The sequence below is a fragment of the Bos indicus x Bos taurus genome, chromosome 4, assembly GCF_003369695.1.
Source record: "Bos indicus x Bos taurus breed Angus x Brahman F1 hybrid chromosome 4, Bos_hybrid_MaternalHap_v2.0, whole genome shotgun sequence".
NCBI classification, from domain to species: Eukaryota; Metazoa; Chordata; class Mammalia; order Artiodactyla; family Bovidae; genus Bos; species Bos indicus x Bos taurus.
Window position 1 is genome coordinate 11851561 of NC_040079.1, and position 17929 is coordinate 11869489.

General features: G+C 38.3%; 1 protein-coding gene across 4 annotated transcripts in view; it reads left to right on the plus strand.

The window, feature by feature from the left end:
- Nucleotides 1-17929, plus strand: part of TPK1 (thiamin pyrophosphokinase 1) — a 387814-nt gene that overhangs the window by 130760 nt on the left and 239125 nt on the right. For all 4 annotated transcript variants that reach the window (XM_027538741.1, XM_027538740.1, XM_027538742.1 and 1 more), the window contains exon 4: nucleotides 15183-15252. In XM_027538741.1, the coding sequence (XP_027394542.1) occupies nucleotides 15183-15252 (70 nt within the window). The remainder of the gene's footprint in view (nucleotides 1-15182; nucleotides 15253-17929) is intronic.

Consider the following 17929-nt stretch of genomic DNA (forward strand, 5'->3'; position numbering starts at 1 on the left):
TCCTGCAGCATGTGGAATCTTAGTTCTCTGACCAGGGATCGAACCCACGTCTCCTGCATCGGCAGCAGAGAGTTTTAACCGCTGGACCGCCAGGGAAGTCCCGATAGCAGAAGTTCTTCCTTGTTCATAGTAAAGCACTTTATGACACAGGATTGTGTAGTTGAGAGTGTTTAACCTTTTTGTGTTGCTGCCATTCCAGCAGAAGCTAGGATACTGTTCACAGTTCAGTCTCCTCTGCCTTCTCTACCTTGTCTCAGGGACGGGCTTTCTTTCACTGATTTTGTATCCGAATCTTTAGTGGAAGACCTCCTCTCAGCACCTTTCTATACCCCTAGTTGACTTTCACTGCCCTTGGCAGTCTTTTCACATACACTGTGATTGGGTGATAAGTTTTTGTGTTTTATCTAAGATGGAATTTCCATTTCTTTTTATTCTACTGTTGTCTTGGGAGAGAGAAAGGACAGAGACTTCCTTACCCTGCTGTCTTAGAGCCGGTTGTCGTTTTTTGTTTAAATCTCTCAGCAAAGCCAGTTGGCTGACAGAAGCCTTCCTCAGAGTACTCTTTAGGGTCTGGCTGCTTGTTTCTTTGTACTCTTCCTTGCATTGCTTGGTGACTTCGCTCCTGATCGTTAGTTATTTTCCTTGAGGACTGGATTTCCTTGAGGACTGGATTTCACTGGCTCTGGTTGGGTTTCCGAGATGGGTTTAACTGTGAACAAGCGGGGCATCGCTGTGCTGAGAGGATTGTTTGTTTTGAGGGCACACCATGGTATTGCATTTATTAAAAATATTGTAGGGATCAATAGTTCCATCTGAGTTCATTTCTCCTGGCTATATTGTACTTCTTTGTGCATTTATGAGGTGGTATATCTTATGAATTATTAAAGCAAGCTTGAATACATCTTTTAAAAAGAATAGGAGTAACTTTTATTTGCCTGTCATCCCATCCCCCGTCTGGGAGGCACTGGTTTCCTTTTATTATTGAAAAAAATATTATTGAAAAAAGCAACTTAGTGTTGCTTTTTATGTTCCAAGGATCAAAGATATGGCGGGGTGGGGGGGGGGGTAGGCGGATGTTCATGGTTCTGTACTTTGATAGGAAAGGAGATAGTTATTTTAATTTCTATCACCAAGTACCAAAAGTTCCTTTCAAATGCACTGCAGCCCAAAAAAGGAAGCAAAACAAAACACTACCTGCCAGTCGGTGAAAATAATTAACAGCATTCACCCCATGCAGTACTTGTAATTGTTTCAAATTTACAAACACAACAATGAAACATATTTTGCATAATGAAATATTTATTTTTATCCTTCATGCTTGCAAGCTGCTCTCCATTCATTCTGTTTGCAAATAGCAGCAGCAACATTTCTTTAAACATGAGCTGAGTGTAATTTCCAGCTGTTGAAATTAATTCGTTTTTAGGTCCTGTTAAAAGCTATCATCCAACAGCAAATCTGTTCTTCTTTTTGCTCTTCGTTTATTTCCATTGACTTTTTTCTTGTTCTTATTTTTACTCATGAGTAAAAGTGCTTCTCAGTGATCCTTGGTGTTTGAGATAAGACAGAATTAATAAAAGGAATTCTTGTCTTTGTGTGACATACTATATCGTTCCCTTGGTAAGTGGATCAAAATTCTAATTTTGCATCTCTTTCATTTCATAGTTAAAAACAATTAAATGTCACCTGTAGGCTCCAGAGTAGAGAAAAGCTGTAATATTATAGATTTTAAAATTCCCTGTAATATATGGCAGAACCCATCACAGTATTGTAACGATCCTCCAATTAAAAATAAAATAAATTTTAAAAATCACTGTAATGTGAAAATCTTACTGTCATCATGTAGATATCAGTCAAGACCTGTGCAAAAGCAGTTGTACAAAAAAACCAAATTGTACCAAAAAAACCCCCCAAGATTGTAAAATGCTCTTCAACATTCTTCCTCTGGGGATAACAGTTTCATATATGCAGCACGTAAGGTAGATTTTGTTTTGGTTACCATATCCCCATATCATGGGAGTCACAAATGTAAATTTAAATCTTGTTGTAACCACTTTAAAAAAGTAAAAAGAAATAGCAAAAGCTAATTGTAATACTCTTATTTAATCCAGTATATTCAGAGTGTTATCATTTCAACATAGAACCAATGTGAAAACTGTTAATAGTAGATTGTATATTCTTTTTGTATTCAGTCTTCAGACTGCAGTGTTTCTTGCACTGACAGCACATCTCAGTGGAGACACTGCGTTTTAGATGCTCGCACCGCGCGTGGCCGCTGGCCGCTGTACTGCACGGCCTGGCTCTAGACTGTGGCGTCTGTGAGAGTGGGAATCGTGGGAGGGTTTTGCTGTGTTTCTTGCTGCTGTTGGTGCTCATTCAGTCTGTGCCTCCGAATGAATGAATGAGTGAGTAAAATATACGGAAAGGTGTAGGTTAATGCCGGATCCGTAATGATATCAGTGCCTCCTGTCAAGAGAACTAAGATACATTGTTTGGAAAGAGAACCCAGAGTCTGGAAGGATCCTGCGTTCCGTCCTGTAGAAGGACGGTGGGGTGGGAGTTGAAGAGTTAAATTGCCAAGGACTTGTTGCAGGAGGCAATAGGAGAGGAAAGGCAAAGAGTGGCCAGTCTCATCCAGGATGTACTTTCCAGCTGCGGTTCCCTGATCCAGCGTAGCTGACAGCACCTCTCCCGTCTGCTGGTGCTCCTGGTGTGCGGGTGTACACTGTGCTCCTGCGCAGTACTGCAGTCAGGGCCGTGTGCCCCTCTCTGATACCAGGAGGCTGGGATGTGGTTTCAGTGTGCTGCTTAAAAATTGATAAGATTGTTTCAGTTGTATAAGTCGGTACAGTGTGGATAGCAGTTCATTACAATGTACTAAATTAATAATGTCCGTATTCTGTGACCCAGTGATTATTTAGGTATATACCATTGAGAAAAGGTTTCATATGTATGCAAGGAAGCATTAAATGATAATTGTGGCATTTTTAAAAATTAAAAACATGCAAACCGCCTACCTGTCTGTCTTAAGAGATCAGATAAATATTTTTGACACACTCATTAACTCTGTACAGGAATTAAATGACAGGAATTAAATGCATCTAGTGAACTAGACTTGTATTTCCAGATGGAAAGCCATCAAATATTCAAGGTTGAATGAGGAAAGCAAGCTTTGGAACACCTGTGTTTTTTTTTTTTTGTCTCTTAAAATAAAAAATGTCACACAGTATACACAGTGTTAGGTATTTCTCATTGCTGCATATTGCTATACAAAAGTTGGGGGGAAAAAAAACAAGTGAACCTCAAGACTCTAAAGGTAAGCTCTATCTCTAGAATAGTGTGTACTGCTGGTCAGGGGTGTGGGAACAGGTTGAGTCTTCAAAGAGCACTCAGGTGAATATAAACCTCTGTAGTTGTTTTTTTTTTTTTTTTTTAATACAGAGCACTGAATGATAATAATTGGCAATTCTAGATGGAGGTCACAGGGGTGTTATTCTTTATTCTTTGATATATTTTTAATTGTTCTCAATTTCTGTTTTATACATTCAGGAGGTCTGTAGTCAGTTTTTTTGGAACTGAAAATTTAGGGTTAAACATGGCCGGGATATTTTTCTTTCTTGGTATACTTCATATGAATTATTTCAGCTCTTTGCTGGAAGAGGATACACAGGTGGAGAAATATCCTTTTGATGTATACAAGTACAAAAGTGCATGTTATAACTGAATTTACTTTGTTCTGTATTTCAGGCTAGAATTTCAATCCAGATTCCTTCAGGAAAATGCCTAATAAACTTAGGGCCACACAGTACCCTTGTGAGTTAAGATTAAAAAAAGTATTTTTAAAACCTAGAATTAGCTTAAGGCTTTCAAAGACATGTCAGCTGTGGTGTATTTCAGTTAAGGTCCACAAGCACTTACGGAATGCCTGTCTGTGGCTTGAGGCTTGGGGGATGGCTAGGAGAGAGTAACACTTAAAAGGAAACTTTAGACATTTCAGGATACAGAAACAGCTGGGAACTGTGCGGTTGAATAAAGAAGCATTCACTGTCAGAAGGGGAAAGAACAATACATATTGGGTTGGCCAAAAAGTTTGAGTTTTCCATACTGTCCAATGTTAAAACCCAGATGAACTTTTTGGCCAACCCTACTTTTTTTTTTTTTCGGAGAAATTACTAATTTATTTTCTCCAAGCTCTGAATCCATGCTTCATGATCTGTTCTGTGGTCGTGGAGCCCGGCCATGTAAGCATTTCTCATTTGCAGCAAATGTGATGTTCAGCTGTGTCCGCAGAGGGTGTGGGAAAGGATCTCTGGATGAAGGGGCTTCTCTTCTGGATTCCAGTGTCCTGGACCGTATCAGGTGGCTTCACAGCACATCCCAAGGCCACCTCGCTGAGTGTGGTGTCTCTCCCCCCGCCTCCACCCCCGGTGCTTCAGAGGGAGGGTTTCCCACCATGGCCCTCTCTCTAGTCTGTCTGCTTCCTAGGTCTGCTCCTCTGTATTCAGCACTCCCACCCCCAGTACTCCTGTCCCCGTTATTAATTTTCCCACATTGGCGTTGCTCTTACCTGTTTCTTTCTCTGTTTGAATCCCTGCACGGTGTCTCCTGATTGGGCCCTAATGGCGCAGAAGGCACAGAGTTCCCTCCAGTATGCTAAGACCAGTACAGGTGACGCTGACGTTTAAAAGGCCTCTTAGGAATCTTCTCAGCCTGTTGTTCATTTTCTTTCAGTAGGACCTTAAGCTAGGTGTGTGAATGGGTTCATGGATCAGCAGGTGTGAACATCTGTGCAGCTCTCACCGTGTACTTTATGGCATTGGAAAAGTATGTGCATTGTTATTTCTGGGGAAGTTTGTATTTGAGGTTCTTTGTGCTCTAAGCTCGTGTGGCTTCATATGTCACTTTGCCTTACCGCACCAGCTTAGATGCCCAGCGGAGGCCTTCTGGTGGAGCAGATAATGTGTGCTCCATTGCCAGGTGAACCTGGGTTCTGATTCTGGCTCCACTGTTACAATAATTCTAGTTCTAACTACCTAGCACACAAGTGAAAACTCTTATTTTCTAAATTCAAGTTCTCACTCGAGCCCACAACAGAATTTATGTAACTTGGGGCAAATAACTTTGTGACTCTGAGCTTATTTCCTTGTCTGTGAAATAAGAAATAAAATACAAGCCTTTTGAGTTGTTGTAAGGTTAATTATGTCAGAGTAAAGCACTGATTTGTTGTTGTTTAGTTGCTGAGGTGTGTTCGACTCTTTTGCCACCCCAAGGACTGTAGCCCGCCAGGCTCCTCTGTCCATGCTAAGTCGCTTCAGTCGTGTCCGACTCTGTGTGACCCCATAGACGGCAGCCCACCAGGCTCCCCCATCCCTGGGATTCTCCAGGCAAGAACACTGGAGTGGCTTGCCATTTCCTTCTCCAATGCATGAAAGTGAAAAGTGAAAGTGAAGTCGCTCAGTCGTATCCGACTCTTAGCAACCCCATGGACTGCAGCCCACCAGGCTCCTCCATCCATGGGATTTTCCAGGCAAGAGTACTGGAGTGGGGTGCCATTGCCTTCTCCCCTCTGTCCATTGCAATGTATAAATAATCCAGTTTGTTTCCTTGCCAATATTTGATATAAAATTACTGTATTTTATTTCAGCCATTTCATAAGGATGCAGTGTTACCTTGTGGTTTTGAGTTTCCCAGTGGAGTTTAACACATTGTCTTGTGCTTATTTACCATCTCTGTGCCTCTGTTTTCCTTTTAAGAATTTTCTAAAAATACATTTCTTGTAACGTTCATGCAAGTCTTTGGCGGGGGCAGGGGGAACACAGGAAAAACTGATCTGTTTTAGGTTTTTCGTTTGGTGTTTGCCATAGCAGTTGCTTCTGCATTTTCAAACTGGGGCTTCTTCGCTAGAAGTTATTTTATATAACCAGTTATCTAAGGTCCTTTTTAATGTTTTGTTTTCCTGTTTCCTTTGATTTAGGAGTAATGAAAACAAACAAAGAAACCCAAACATACCCAAGCCCAAACAATAAAACTGCTGTGAACACTTACTAATAACATGTCTCTCCTACAAACTTTGTGTTTTCAACTTTTATTAAACTTTTTTTGATAACGCTTTCAATTGTTAACTACGATTAGTATTAAAAAATATTTCCACTGTACAGAGACACCTTTCGGCAAATACAATGTAGAGAACAGTGGGAGAAGAGCTATTCAAAATTTTACATGTCTCATGATGCAGGGAACCCAAAGCTGGTGCTCTGTTACAACCTAGAGGGTAGGATGGGGAAGGAGGTGGGAAGGAGGAACATATGTATACCTATGGCTGCTTCATGTTGCTATATGGCAGAAACGATCATAGTATTGTAATTATCCTCCAATTAAAAATAAAATAAAAAAAAATTTAAAAGCTTTACGTGTCTCATTGTAAGGAGAATGTAGGCAAGTCCATAGGGTATAATATCAATGGAACAGTAAAACTGTGAAAGATGATACAAGGCCAAGAACAGCAAGAAATATTTTACGGAATGTGGTCAAGCATTGGACAAAACAACAGTATAGGGAATACTAAAAAGTTGTAAACATGTTTGTCTGTTGCTTAAGACAGGAAGTTGAGTCATCTCTGACTCCTTTAGCATTACCCTCCACATCTAGGTCTCTCGCCAGTCCAGTCGCTTCCAGCTGCCAGATATATCTTGAAGTACACCCAAGTGTCTCTGCTTTAAGTGCTGCAAATCTCATCGAAGCAACCATCTCTGCTGGTCACCTCTAGTCTCCTAAAGTCATCAATTCCACTCTTGTCTCCTTCTAATCTGTTCTCAACTTAAAAGGAAGGAAGCTCTTTAACACTTAAGTCAGAATAGAACACTCTCAAACTGAAAACCCATCGTGGCTTCCTTTTATACTTAAACTCTGTTCAGCACCATGACCTGCTTAATATGGTCCTTGACTGCCTCTCAGTTTTATCTCTTAAAGCTATTCCCTTATCTGCCTAAACTCCAGAGCAACTGGCCTTCTTTTAATTATTTAAAAAATGAGCTTTTTCATGCCCTGATAAGTCATGTTTTAAAGAGTAAGACTAATTTATCTCTAAGAATGTTCTCAGATAAAACTTACAAACTAAGAAATGGCATAGTAAGGCATTTATTCAGCCCCTTGAAGCTCTTTAATTGTCCTTTGTTCCACCTGGTTATAACTCTTGGCCTAAAGGAGGCCCAAAATGAATTGTTGGGTAATTATCTCTTGCTTTTAACAGGAGCCCAATGATTATTCTTCTTTTCATCTATTCTAGAAATACTATCCCTATTTCTTCTCCCTCTACTCTTACTCATAGCCATCAAACAGTCCTCCCACACACACTTTTTTTTCCCCTAACTAGGAAGAAGAATTAGCTTGATTGTGCTCAGTTAGAAAAGGAGCGTAGTTAATTATGAAATTAACATATATGAAATTCTTGTTAGTTGGTAGTAAAAATATGCACTTCTCAGTTTCTAGTTATTTTGTATTAAGGCCCAATTGATGAAATTATTCTATTATTATTACCATGTAGAGTTAATGATTTTTTGTTTAAAAGAATCAGTTTGTTTGCTAGAAACTGTCATGTAGTAAATTGTGTTAAACTCTTCTGAAGATGTCAGAGGTACTTGGAAAGGTACAGGTATGAACTGACAAGGTATTCTATTTCTACAAAATAAGATACATGTATTTCTTATTTGTGTGACAAATATCTGATTTTGATGCCTTTTCACTATTGATGCAGAAATAAATCTCTCAATTGAAATATGACTTGATATAAGTTCTGAGATCTAATACCACTGATCCATTAAAAAAGGAGAGGAGAAGGAATTCTGGCGCTAAATGAACAGGCAGAGGAGGGAGACTGGCTCGGTATCTTGGGTCTTCTCCCATTAGGGTACACATTTGCATCAGTTTCGTTTAAAAGCCTTTACTTTTGCCAGGTGAACCAGCCACCATCATTACTATTTTCTTTTATTCCAGCTCTTCTCGGTAGTTCTAGGCGCTTAATTATTTTTGCTCATTCATAGAAATCTGCCACATCTCGTTATTTTGTCACTGCCACTTTACCAGCATTACAAAACGAACTGAGCCAATAGAAGCCGTCATTCTCACGCCGTCTGGCAGTTACATCTCTGATGGTGGTTTCTCATCTGATATGGGGGAGGAAGTGAGCCACCCAGCACACAGTCAGAAGGATCTGACTGTTCTCACCAGTGGCAAATAATTTAGTAATGGAGTCTCAAATAAATAGGAGGCGCAAATAGAGAGGGTATGGATTTTTGCTGGAAGATTGCCTAGAATAGTATAGGTATTAATATGTACAGTTGGTAGAAGAGGTCTTACTGAAGATTCAGAGAGTCTAAAAGAGAGGATAAGATGGTAGGTTTGCATAGTTTGCATCTGGGATGAACTGGAAGGCAGTTGAGCTAGGACATAAGTTGCTTTGTTAATTCTCCAGACATTGGTAGCTAGGATGAATGTAGCTTCTGGGTGATAGTCATGTTTTTAAGTTGAAATTTTTAAGAATAGTGATGAGCAATCTGCCTTACAGCTGGATGTGATGGGATCCCGGGCATCCTGAAGAACTGTAAGTGGTCTTCCAGTTTGGGCATTGGGGGTGATTTTTGCCAGCTAGGGGATATTTTCCATTGTCTGTGGATTTTTGGTTGTCACACCCGGGTACTACTGGCATCTAGTGGGTAAGGGCACAGACACTGCTGAATATCTTACAATGTACTGGACAACCCCTCACAACAAAGACACAGGGAATTCGCTGGCAGTCCAGTAGTTAGGAGTTGGGGCTTTCACTGCCCAGGGCACGGGTTCAATCCCTGGTTGGGGAACTAAGATCCCACAAGCTGTAAGGCACAGCCTTAGTAGCAAGGTTGAGCAGCCCTGTATTTTAACCAATACCAGCAAAGGTCTGTTATGTTTCCTTATTTCCTGTAGATTGAGTATGCATATTTGCTGTCTTGTCCTTACAGAATGGCCAGTCTTTAGTAGAAATTTAATGATGGAGAAGGCACTCACCCTTAATCATTCCCAACAACTCACCTTTGGACAGACCTGCATATGCTGGCTTCATTTACAAGACCCTGTTTTTCTGCACCACTTCCCTCTTTGTAGTTTTTACACTTTATGAGCTTTACTCATCTTTGAGGAAAATTTCCCTGTGCCACTTTAGGATAAACAGTTTGATGTTTGGCTATTATTAAGTTTTCTTAGTAATGAGATATTTGGTGTCACTAAGTGTTAAAGAGGTACCTGATTATAGACTTTAGAAATAGCATCAAAGATGACTAAATATCATACTTTATCTCCATAGCGCATAACTAGGAGAGGAGGAAGCAGAAGGTGGCAGAGAGAAAGGATAATAGAATTTACACAGCAGCATTTACTTAAAGATAATAAAAAAATTTCATTACATGACATGAACCAGCCCATTAGGACTAGCACAGCACTCTGCACGGAGATGTTCAGTATAAATACCATTTGCTTTTTATTTGAAATAAGGATAATTCTGTGTTACTGACTTGACTAAAATTTAAAGAGTGTTCCACTCACTATTTGTGGGATATTATAAATAATGTGAGCTCTTTTAATAATTGCACATAAATATACTGTAAATTAAACCTTTCATCTAAAACTACGAACGAGTTATCTAAACAGCAATTAATTATGCACTTTGGTACTCCTGTGAGTGAAGTACATTGTTGCTGTCTCTTTCAGAGAGCACAGATTTCCATGAAAGGCTTTGAATGAAAGTTTTCCCCCCATGAAATAACCTCTCAATAGGGAAAGCATGGTAGTCCATCTGTTAACCATGAACTGACTGATCTGGATCATAGTTGAGGCTTTGCAGGTGAGAGTGTGTACAAATAATAAGCCAGCCACCTACAAAAATATTTACTTCCTCTTAAGACCTTGATCCAGTACAGACTTGAGACATAATAAGGTCGTATTCTCCAACCAATAGGAAGATTATGTGTCTTTGAAGTAGAAATTAATATTTGGATTAGTTAAGGCTCCTTTAGTTTCAAATGACAGAGAACCCAGCTCAAACTGGGCTGAGCCGAAAAAAGGGGATTTATTAGCTCATGCAGCCAAATAGGCTATTGCTAGGACTACAGGGCGGAGAAGGCAATGGCACCCGACTCCAGTACTCTTGCCTGGCAAATCCCATGGATGGAGGAGCCTGGTGGGCTGCAGTCCATGGGGTCGCCAGCAGTTGGACACGACTGAGCGACTTCACTTTCACTTTTCACTTTCATGCATTGGAGAAGGAAATGGCAACCCACTCTAGTGTTCTTGCCTGGAGAGTCCCAGGGACGGGGGAGCCTGGTGGGCTGCCATTTATGGGGTCACACAGAGTCAGACACGACTGATGTGAATTAGCAGCAGCAGCAGCAGCAGGACTACAGGGACTCAGACAGCACTCTTGTTTCTTAGCCTTGCCTTCGTATATTGGCTCTATTCTCTGTGCTGACGTGATAGTCCATCACAGAGCCAAACTTCTTCCATCCAGTCTCTCAGGTGGCAACAGCAGAAAAGAGAACCCGGGAGGTCTTCTTAGGATTCATTACCTTTGATTGGATCACATCTCTGTCTCTGAATCAGTCTCTCTGGGCAGGGTATATAACATCATGGATTGAGCCGTGTGCCAAATCTGGGTAAGATTTAATGCCACTTATAGGTAGAGAGTGCAAGAGTGGGGTTACCTTGATGAAAATTAGTTATTCAAAAAATAAATCTTTACCTTAACCCTGTCTTCTGCAGAAGTACCATATAAATACATATGAGCTACTTTAAAAAAATATATGGTTCTGTACAAGGGTCTTGATATATTTTACCAATATTCAACTGCTGATATTTAAGTTTGCTGGCAGTTTTTTCAGGATTACACATAATATCACAGTGACTATCTTTGTCTATATGTCCTGTGAATTTGGGCAAGTTTTATAGAGACTACATAGAATTTCTGGATCAAAGGTTGTGCACATTTAAATTTTTATAAATCTGCCAAACTGTCTCTCAAAATTATAATTTTATCAACAGCATGTAAGAGAATTTGTTTCCCCATGTTACTTCCTTCTCATTTTATCTTTGTTGTCTCTCCAGTTCCTGAAACATTTTGTGAGTTTGGTAAAATATATATAATACTCTTTATTTTGCATTAGAATCAGTGTACTTGGGAGTAGTTCGGTCATCTAGACTGGAATCAAAATGTATCTTTCAGATGGCTAAGACTGAAAAATATTTCTTTCACTTTAGTTTACTCTTTCTTCCATCTTAATACTTGAAACCAATTTAATAGTCTGCTTTTCAGAAAATCAAATTATTTATGTCCAACTTTATTCAATAGAAATTAATGAAGTAACTGATTAGCCTCTGATTGTGAGTCAAACTCTTCAGTATTTGTCAGTAACAGTCATTTATATGATGCCAGGTTAAAAAAAAATGTTGAAGATGTATTTAATATGCTTACTGGTAGTACCAATATATAAAGTTGATGTACAGATTTTAATGTATGTTAGTCTTCAGCTCATATCAGACTGACGCATAATAAACAACTATTCAACCATTGAAGTTGTAGTATTTGATAAATCTGCAAAAATTTTGCTGTATAAGCCAATAAAAATTTTACATTAAGAATAACTCATGCAGTAACTTCTATTCATTAAAGCTTGGCATAATTTAAATGATGATGGAGTGAGTATATATTTGAGGCTGACTCATGATTTATCAAAAATATCTTATTTGAGAATGTCCTTTACTTTTTTTAGTTCTTATTTTTTTCAAGTTGGTCGCTTTCATTAATAGTGATATTCCTTTACTCAGTTTTCAAGTTGCTGTCAACAAATTCCTGCCAACGTTAGGTAATGCATGCATGAAACTTTATTTTCCAAATGCCATTTTATTTAAGTATATGGGAAATACTTTAATTGGATTTAAAAGTGAGATTTAAAAGTGGTTAAGTATCTTTTTTTGATAAACATTATTCATAACAAAATAAAATAGCTTTAGGATGTACTGGAACTTATTTTTTTTCTTACAGATGGCTTGTACCCCAATCCCAGCTTCTAGGTAACGAAAGAGTGGTCCACAGATTTTATGAAGCCATTTAAAGCAGGAATTTTGTTTGTTTGTTCAGTCACTCAGTCATGTCTGATTCTTTGCACAACCCCGCAGACTGTAGCCCACCGGGTTCCTCTGTCCATGGGATTTCCCAGGCAAGAATACTAGAGTGGGTTGCCATTTTCTTCTCCAGGGGATCTTCCCAACTCAAGGATCTAAGTGGCGTCTCCTGCATTGTCAGGCAGATTCTTTACCATTGAGCCACCTGGGAAGCCCTTAAAACAGGAATAGATGTGTATAAATTTACTTCCTCTGACTTAGGTGTTTCTCTTTTAATTAACTGCTCTAAAAATACCAATTTAAATCAGGGTATGAGAAATAATAGGCATGGGGAAACAATTTTGGATTATGAAAGTAACACTGATTTTTAACTGAACAAGAGTTAATAATCAACAGTGTTACAGATTTGTCCACTGAATTAATCTCTCCTCTCCCTGTTGTTGCATTGGGTTGCATTCCTTCTGTCCTGGCCCTCATCAGCATCTACAGTGCGATGCATGTATGCAATTCTGTTTCTCCTTTTTCCACGAAAGTGAGAGTCTGGAGAGCTAGTTCTTTCTGGTATTCATCTTTCTGTTCTGTTTAGGGCCTGCCACATAATAGGTATAAATGTTAAATTCATCTGATCTCTGCAAAATAATATAGTGCAATAACTTGACAAGTTACTGTTGACAATCCTTGGCAACTACTTTTATATTTTCATTTTACTTCAGTGACTCAATTTTTACATAAAAAGATCCCATAGATGTGTAAATTTTGTTTACAGAGAAATGTTTTATGTACTCTGAGGGTAATTACTGATAGTTTTACCATCTGTTTCTATTTATCAGTATTTCCCATCTCCCTGTTCATTTGTTTGGCTGAGTCTTTTATGTGTGAGATTCTTTAACCATTTAGCTTTTGATGTCTTTGAAATTTTAGTTTTTGATATTTAGGAAACGTACAGAATATTTTACGATGTTCTGCAAGTTATGTTTATGGTATAACTTGAATTTGAGTCCCATTCTTTAAAGGGAAATGTGTGTTGTTGGTTAATTGGTAAAATGATACATCTCTCTTAGATATGTTTGTAAAACCTCTTATTTTTGTTTTGCACTTTTTAAGAACCTTAGACTTTTCTAGGAACACAATGCTTTTTTAGTGTTTATTTTCATTTTAACAGGAGTGGAGAAAGAAGACTAATGTTTGTTGAATGCTTACTATGCTCCAGTACTGTGATGAGCACGATATATCATTATATAATGACAAGCAGTTGTCATTAATTGCTTAATGACTCTGTCAAAGGTGATACTATTACAATTTACAGATGAAGAAGCTGAAGCAAAAAAAGAATATCTTTTTTCCCCCCAACTTGGTCTCTGTTTTATTCTGATGTAATGTAGGACCCAGAAAACTATCTTATGTATATCATGGATGAGCAGAAAATTCACTGGGATCTTTACCATGCCAATATGATCAGTTCGTTATCCTTTCACCCCACCTGTCAGTGAATACCTAGAAATCTGGAGGTAGATATTACTGAATATAAACACTCTTTTAAGTGTATAGCTAAATTTGCAGAATGGGAAGGTGATCTCATCAGTGTAATTCAGTGAAGAGGTAGCTCTAAAAAATACAGCTGTCTCTTGGTTTCTGTGAGAGGCTGGATCCCCTGAGATACCAAAATCCACAGACGCTGAAGTCACTTATGTGAAATGGTAAAGGAATACAGTTGGCCCTCTGCATCCACGGATTTCACTTTCACAGATCCAAGAGCAGTCCGTATATTAGAAACCTTTGGATCTGGAGGGCCAACTATAGTTTATTTTTTCTGAAACTGCTGGTGTCCATGCTCTTTGCTTATTTTTATGGCCTTGTGATTGGTTTTAACAGCTTTGTGGGAACAGGAATAAGACTTTGGTTTGTTCAGGGTGTGAGGAATTAGCCTGTTTAGACATCTCAACATTCTCTCATGTATCACCCAGGATTTAAAAGAGAAAGTTTGATTTGACATTAATAGGTAAAAGATTTTTTTTATTAAAGAAAAGAATAAAGGGGATGAATTGATGCTAAGACTGACATTTCTAGGAAAATTAGATATTAGAGAAGTAACAACAGAGATAGTAGACCATGGATTAAAACAATTTCAAGGAATGATTGACCAGTAACTTCAAATCCTAGGGTGATATCACAGAAAAAACATGAGAAGGCAAGCAATAAAAAATCCCAGTTAGAGGGGCAGCTGGGCTTTTTTTGCTTTATTTGATATCTTAGGATTTTTTCCAAGTTGCAGTCAATTTTGTAACACCTCTATTTTTACAGTCACACATATCTAGATTATTAGTTACTTCATATTTTATAGTAAACTTACAGTGTTATGATTTATTTTTAAGAGGAACCTTCTGTATCACAATAAAATATGGAAACCCTTGAAAGTGAAAGTCGCTCAGTCATGCCCAACTCTTTGCAGCCCCATGGACTGCAGCCTGCCAGGCTCCCCTGTCTGTAGAATTTTCCAGGCAAGGATACTGGAGTGGGTTGCCATTTCCTTCTCCAAGGGATCTTCCCGACCCAGGGATTGAACCCAGGTCTCCTGTACTGCAGGCAGATTCTTTACTGACTGAGCTACCAGGCAAGCCCTATGGAAACTCTTAAAATCTGCCGTAAATAAAAACTTTCTATAAAAACTCATAAAATTAAGGAGGAAAGTTATAAGCTATGTCCTCTTGCCTTTGAGCCCAAGACCTGTCTTCTGTTAAAAAGAAGAAAAAGCAAGCTTTAAGAGTTGCTGAGGATATCATATATGTCTTCCTCTTTATTTAATAGGAGGAATTGGAAAAGGTGGAAAAAGGAAATGTACTTTGTCTTAGGCAATTCTGTCTTATTTGTGTGTGTGATGGGTAGGATGGTTTTTAGTTCCAGCAACATTGTTGGCTGAATGTGAAATGTGGAGGGAAGCATGACCGTGTGTGTGTTTGAGTGTTTTAACATTCATCGTGTGATAGAATGCTGCTCTGAGCTTCCTATATTGAAAGATTCTTTGTTTTTTCTTTTTGAAGCTCTTTTAAGAGCCTGTGCTGATGGAGGTGCCAACCACTTATATGACGTCACAGAAGGAGAGAGGGAGAGGTAAGCTTTCTTTCAGCCAGTGTCTGTTACATCAGTTCTGCTTTTGAGCTTGTTTTATTTTCTTCTTAGTAAATGGTGGTTGTTCATTTTCCTTCAAATTCTTACAGAAAACCACCTCAGAGAGAGAGCAAACTGCTTAACCATGTTGTATTAGTCTTTGCTTTGAGTGGTATCTATTAATAGAAATAGGCCAATCATACTCTTCTTAAAAAAATTCTATTTCAAAAGTCTTTTAAAATAACATTATCAAATATCAGTACATGTGAGGACTTTTGATATTGACTAAAATAATGGTAACTTGAGTTTTTATTCAAATAGTTTAAAGGACTACAAATTGATCTTATATAAAATCCTGTTGTAGAAGGTGCAAGACTTTTATAATAGTATTGAATAAAACTCAGTATAATTTAACTTAGTTCTGAGTTGTGCACACATGCACTTTTAAGAGAGAACTAATTTATTTCTTAATGATTTGTCACCTGTACACTCTGGTTTTCCAGATCTTGGCATGGTGAGCTATTTTTAGATATGGTGAGCTATTTTTAGACATGAGAATATGTTTGATGAAAGCACAGTTTAAATCTAGCTCACTGCCAACATATGTCTAGTTCATCCTCTTGGCAAAGACAATTTATAGTGTAGGTATAAGTAGACTAGCTATGAAATTTAGTTCCACGTGTGTTACTAAATGTACTAGAATATTTACAGTTTGAGAAATCACCTCCTTGCTGTAAAAAATCAAAGTATTATGATTCAGCATATCATGGGAATGAATTAAATACACGTATTTTGAAATGAGGTAAAATACGTCTTTATGACATCAAAATTTTTACTTCACATTTCTAATGGAGATGCTTTTTGAAAGCACCTGGTTGCTTATAGAAGAAAGGCATGTTTTCTTTGAGATTGGACATATGTAGATGTATAATCAAAAAATATAGCCACAGTGACAGCCTAGGAAGCAATTTAAATTCTTAACATGTCGTGCTTCTTTATTTATTTTTTTTGATAAGAACTTTTAAGATTTATTTTCAACAATTTTCAAACATGTAAGGTGGCGTTGTTAACTATTGTCAGAATCCTGTACATTATCACACCCCCAGGACTTAGAAGTCTGTACTTTTTTTTTTTAATGAATTTATTTTTTATTGAAGGATAATTGCTTTACAGAATTTTTGTGTTTTCTGTGAAACCTCAGCATAGATTGGCCATAGGTATACATATATCCCTTCCCTTTTGAAACTCCCTCCCATCTCCCCCCCATCCCACATTTCTAGGGTGATATAGAGCCCCTGTTTGAGTTTCCTGAGCCATACAGCAAATTCCTGTTGGCTCTCTATTTTACATGTGGAGGACAGTGTGGAGATTCCTTATAAAACTAGGAATAAAACCACCATATGACCCACTCCTGGGCATATACCCTGAGGAAACCAACATTGAAAGAGCCGCATGTATCCCCTTGTTCATTGCAGCACTATTTACAACAGCTGGAACATGGAAGCAACCTGGATGTCCATCGACAGATGAATGGATAAAGAAGTTGTGATATGTATACACAATGCAATATTACTCAACCATAAAAAGGAATACATTTGAGTCAGTTCTAGTGAGGTGGATGAACCTAGAACCTACTATATAGAGTGATGTGAGTCAGAAAGAGAAAGATGCATACCGTATTCTAACACATATATACGGAATCTAGAAAAATGGTACTGAGGAATTTATTCACAGGGCAACAGTGGAGAAACAGACATAGAGAATAGACTTGTGCTTCTTTATTTTTAAACTTTGTGGATTCCTTTGACTATATTTCCTACAACCTGACATGGGCAGGATGTGAAAAAATACTCAAGTATGTGTTATAAGAAGTGTCCAGCCAGTTTTTGCAGTGAGGAGCATAATGGCCATGAAGGCAAGATCTGAAGAGGTGCTTTTGCTGACCAGCAATCTGGTACCGAGTGCCATTTCTCTAATGATGGGTGTAGCTTATGAATATAATTGTATGAAGCAGAGCTGTGAAAGGAATTGACACGGTACTTTTTCAGTCTTCCTTGAGCATAAGAACCGTCTAGAATGCCTATGAAAAACCATAGATTTCGGTCCTGATTACTTTTATTGGATGGAACTGGACACTAGTAAGACAGATAACGTCCAACATATTTACTCTCATTTGAAAATAACGCACATCACCAATTTGGGAATGAGTGCCATTATTTTTGCCCAAATTTCAAAGGAATCATTTCCAGTACTTTTGAACACATTTATAAGTAACCTTAGGGAACTCTTCCAAGAAGATTTATATGATTTATCTAACAACTATGTGTCTGTATATGAAGATGTTTAAGAAGAAAATGTACTTGGTGTTGATTTCTGAGTTATAATAATGTGTTTGCCGTGGTACACGTCTGAAACTTGGGGGCATGGTTGGCTGGGGTGAGGGTAGAGTCCTTAAAGGGAGATGAGTGAGGCTAACTGCTTCATGTGGGAATTAAAGCCTTGGAATAAATCTCATTAAATCCAAACACTAACCTGTTAAACTAATTGGACGTAGCTGACTAAACATGGTTCCTGTTAGCTGTATTTTTAACAGAAAAGCTTTACAATGGAAAGAGAAGAAATATTCATGAGTTTTGGAAAGCCAAGTTAGGGATGTGGACCACTGCTTCACTTGTTCTTG